The sequence below is a fragment of the Myotis davidii genome, unplaced genomic scaffold, assembly GCF_000327345.1.
Source record: "Myotis davidii unplaced genomic scaffold, ASM32734v1 scaffold1395, whole genome shotgun sequence".
NCBI classification, from domain to species: domain Eukaryota; kingdom Metazoa; phylum Chordata; class Mammalia; order Chiroptera; family Vespertilionidae; genus Myotis; species Myotis davidii.
In genome coordinates, this window is record NW_006288604.1 from 442,988 (window position 1) to 447,595 (window position 4,608).

At 62.0% G+C, this 4,608-nt stretch overlaps 1 protein-coding gene across 1 annotated transcript in view; it reads right to left on the reverse strand.

The window, feature by feature from the left end:
* MYT1L (myelin transcription factor 1 like) overlaps positions 1–4,608 on the reverse strand; it is a 298,509-nt gene that overhangs the window by 39,497 nt on the left and 254,404 nt on the right. The window contains exons 16-17 of the mRNA XM_015561792.1: positions 2,102–2,352; positions 7–203 (exon numbers count right to left, since the gene is read on the reverse strand). Of these exons, the coding sequence (XP_015417278.1) occupies positions 7–203; positions 2,102–2,352 (448 nt within the window). The remainder of the gene's footprint in view (positions 1–6; positions 204–2,101; positions 2,353–4,608) is intronic.

Consider the following 4,608-nt stretch of genomic DNA (forward strand, 5'->3'; position numbering starts at 1 on the left):
CGGGGCTTCATCTTGGTATAGTCCACGGGCAGGTCCCAGCAGTCCCCCTCGCCCAGCGGGAAGCACCGGCTGCTCATGACGGCCTGCTGCTGCGGGGACATGGGCTCCAGCGGGGTCAGGATCGGGCAGCAGCCCTCCCTCGGCCTCTGCTTGTTCATGCTCAGGTCCAGCGTGCCGTTCTCGTCCACCTCCATGTCAGGGTTCTGTCGGCAGAGAGACAGGTAACCATGCGTCCATCCCCGACGCAGCCGCCTCCAGCCCACACAGAGCACAGGAGAAACTGCTCACCATCCCGTACGTCAGCCCCAGCGAGGAAGCAGCAGTGGGTCCTCCACCCTGTCCCGCGGCCCGGCTCCCAGGCTGCACGCCTGCATCCTGTCTTCTGACCCCTTGCTCATCTACCCGTCTATCCATCCACCCATCCACCCCCCATCTACGCCCCTATCCGTTGTCTATTTGTCTATCACTTATCTACCTACCCTTGTCTGTCATCTATTGATCACACCTATTATCTACCCACATCTTTCTTTCTCCCAGTACATCTCTGCTTCTGGAAAAATCAAACACATGCCTAATTTCCATTCCATTCCACTTCAAATACCTATTAAGCGATCAGAATTATAATGTGTATAGAATACATAGTTATCATAAAACTATATAAACTTAAAGTGGATGTATCCTTAAAAATTCTCCTTTGGTTTCACTGCTGCTGAATAGTTCAAGCCTCGGAGCAGGAGCAAACAAGAGTGGGAGGGCTGGAGGGGAAGGTGGGAATTCACTTTCTAACCCAAAGCCCAGGAGGCAGAGGCTTCCACGCTACTCAGAGCGCCTGCGGCCGGGACTGGGCCTGGCTGCTCTGCGTCCAGCAAACCTGCAATGCAGTCAACTGGCTAACAACGAGGGCCAGGGCGAGCGCCCTTTTCAAAAGATGCTTTGAAACAGATCAAGAATCCTTCAGAGCTCAGCCCTCCGGAGGGGAGAAGGAAGGGCGCGTGAAGGAGAGAGGGAGGGAATCAGGAGAGGGGAGGAACGGCCACGCGAGAGCTGGAGGGACACAGCGGCCTGAGCTGAGCTGCCGCCGCCACCTGACGTCACGGCAGAGGGAGGTGCCTGGATAGGCCCACCCTGGGCTGTTCCCTGACAACTCGGAGAGCATTGTTCTGCCCCAGCTTTGTCATGCGCCTTGGCCTTCATGATGCTGCCTTCAACTCTCTCAGTCGTAGTTTAATCGTAATGAAGTACAAAGACGGGAGGGGACAGTCTTTTCTTTTTTTATTGTAGAACCTCCTCCGGGGCCGCCTCCCTTTGGGCAGCCCTGGCCACCACGGACACTGCGTGCCCTGGTTCTTTCCCAAAGTCGAGGATAAAACATGAATAAAAACGCATTTGTAGATCATGACTCTGCTGGCTTCTCTCCCTTCATACAGATTCCCCTCATTCAGAACTGCTGGCAGGTGTGAGGCCGTGTGCACGCAAGCAGCTCCAGGCAAGGCTCCGACACCTCTGCTCCTAGAGAGGAGGCACCACCACCCCTGGCCGCGCACAGGTCCTCTGAGAGCACCCCCTCGTGGCCTCGCCAGGCGGCCCCTGGCTGCCATCTAACCCGCTCTCCTGACCGGGCACAAGCAATGAGTCAGGGACCCCAAAATCAAAATGATAAACCACCACAAAGACTGGTTTCCGAGCTGATGCAAGCTGCGGTACCTGCAAGACTGGCCCCTGTGGACATCGGATTTGCACTTTCCTTGTCCCCTAGTTCTGGGTGACTTGCTGGGAGCACAGCAGGGGGACAGGCCTGCCTTTTATTTGACAGCTGTCCTTGTATTTGAAAGTTCAAGGCATGCTGGGTCTTCGGGTTCCTGGTCCCTCTGTTTACAGAAATGAGCCTGGATCTTACGGGGACACAGGCAGTGAGTGCAGCCAGCTCAGACACCTGGCCCCTTCCTGACCAGGTGCCGGGAAGCTGCTCCCGCAGAGCTGGGCGGTCACCCAGAAGGGAGGCTCAGTGAGACGGCGTCTCAACTTCTGCCCTGTGTCCTGAGGGGCAGTGTGCCCTCGGGGGTGGACGGGGCCCGCGTGCCTGCCCGGCAGGTGTGCGTACCCGTGTGGCACACAAGTCCTGCGGCTTGGTGGACAGGTTCTGCGGCATCTCGCGGCAGCGTGTGGACAGGTTGAGGATGGCGGTGGCTGCCATGTGGGCTGCCTCCATGTCATGCGTGTAGTCGAAGCTGCTCTTGCTGCAGGTGCTGCTGGCGCTGCTGCCACCGCCACAGCTCAAGTTGCTGCTGCTGCTGGGCGCGTAGCTGCTGGCAGTGCTGCTGCTGGGGCTGGCGTCCTTGCAGTACCGCTTCGCTGGGGAGACACGGGCAGGGTGACTTGGGTACCCGCTAGGTCAGGCGCCCTCCACCCGCACCCCCAGCCCTGCGCGTAGACACACATCACATGGAGGCGCGGGGCCAAGGGCTGACTCATGAGGAGCGAGCCACCTGGCCTGCCTCCTGGGACACCACGCGCCACCGACTGAGCTCAGCTGGGACATTGGGGACATAGTGCCCGGTCCCTCCCATGAGTGGCACTGGCATGTGCCTCACAGGCTCACACCTGCTGGGACTCAGTCACCAGGGTGTCTCCCCTCCTGGTTGAGGCCCAGGAGGCAGCCTCCCTGGCATGACTGCTCATCAGTCACTGGGTGAGGGGACCCAGCTGCTCACCTCAGTGGGTGAGGGGACCCAGGCTGCTCAGCTCACTGGATGGGGGGACCCAGCTGTTCAGCTCAGTGGGTGAGGGGACCCAGGCCGCTCAGTTCACTGGGTGGGGGACCCAGCTGCTCAGCTCACTGGATGGGGGGACCCAGGCTGTTCAGCCCACTGGGGGGGGGGCCCCAGGTGGATGGGGGGACCCAGCTGCTCAGCTCACTGGATGGGGGGACCCAGCTGCTCAGCTCACTGGATGGGGGGACCCAGCTGCTCAGCTCACTGGATGGGGGGACCCAGCTGCTCAGCTCACTGGATGGGGGGACCCAGCTGCTCAGCTCACTGGATGGGGGGACCCAGCTGCTCAGCTCACTGGATGGGGGGACCCAGCTGCTCAGCTCACTGGATGGGGGGACCCAGCTGCTCAGCTCACTGGATGGGGGGACCCAGGCTGCTCAGCTCAGTGGGTGAGGGGACCCAGCTGTTCAGCTCACTGGGTGAGGGGACCCAGGCTGCTCAGCTCAGTGGGTGAGGGGACCCAACTGCTCAGCTCACTGGGTGGGGGACCCATGCTGCTCAGCTCAGTGGGTGAGGGGACCCAACTGCTCAGCTCACTGGGTGGGGGACCCATGCTGCTCAGCTCAGTGGATGGGGAGACCCAGCTGCTCAGCTCACTGGATGGGGGGACCCAGGCTGCTCAGCTCACTGGATGGGGGACCCAGCTGCTCAGCTCAGTGGGGGAGGGGACCCAGCTGCTCAGCTCACTGGATGGGGGGACCTGGCTGCTCAGCCCTTTGGAGTCTGGCCGCTCCCACCGGGAGGGGCTGCGGTGGCCAATGGGGCTCACTGTCCTGCACCCGGGCACCAGTGAGGGCTGCGCTTTGGGGAGTGGCGTTCAGGCTGGGTGTGCAGACCAGACAATGTAGCTGAACATCCTCTTCCTCAAGAACAGTCACCCTGTGATTCTCACAAAGGGCCACGTGGGGGAAGGTGATGGCCGAGGGGGGCGCGCCCTTGGACTGGGTGAGCCCCAGGTAAATGCACCAGCAGAGCGACCATGACCGCTCGGGGATACGCAGACACGCCCTCCTACAGGAATGGCCTCACCTCCTGCCAGAGCGTGGCTTCCAGGTCATCTTTCTGAGCAGCCAGCTCATCACCAGCCGACAGGCTCCTGGCACAACATGCCTCTGAGTGCCAGCGTCCCGTGAGCACAGGGGACGGAGCATCTGCAGGAGGGCTTATGAGCACTGCCCATTACCACTGCAGGGGCACTAATGCCCAGGGTCGGGCCTCTCCCCCAGAGCCTGGCCATGAGACTCCCACCAGAGAGCCACCCTGTCTCATACCTTCTTCCCCAGTGAGCTCAGGGACCCTGCGTGGGCGCGAGGTCCAGCGGGACGTAGTGATGGGGTGCATGCGGGGCCAGCTGTGATGCGGCGGCTGGTCCCCCCTGCCTCCCTGTGACAGCAGCCTGACCTGCTCTCACGGTTGTCCCCAAACAGTCACTGGTGGGTCAGTGCTAGGGCCCAGGGAAGCCCTGCTCAGAGCTTCCCTGCGGGAAGAAGCAGACACACTGTACGGAGTGACCATCACCCCGCACAGCCAACAGGCTCGGACTCACGGGCAACGCCGTGGAGCTGCCCCGAGCGCCTCGCTCAGACACAAATGGAGAAAGAACCGAGCTTCCATGACTCGGCTCTGCACCAAAGTCCGGGCCGTCCTGACCTCGCAGACGCGGCTCACTGTTCCCACCTGGCCACGGCGAGGCGGGTGGCCACCCGAGGGCTGCGCATCCCAGCCCAACAGAGCCACAGACGCTGCCCACGCAGCTGACCTCCAGGGCCAGGCTCCCCGATGGACCGGGGGCCAACCGCATCAGGCCCACAGGCACGCGCAGCGGCGGGCGGGGGGC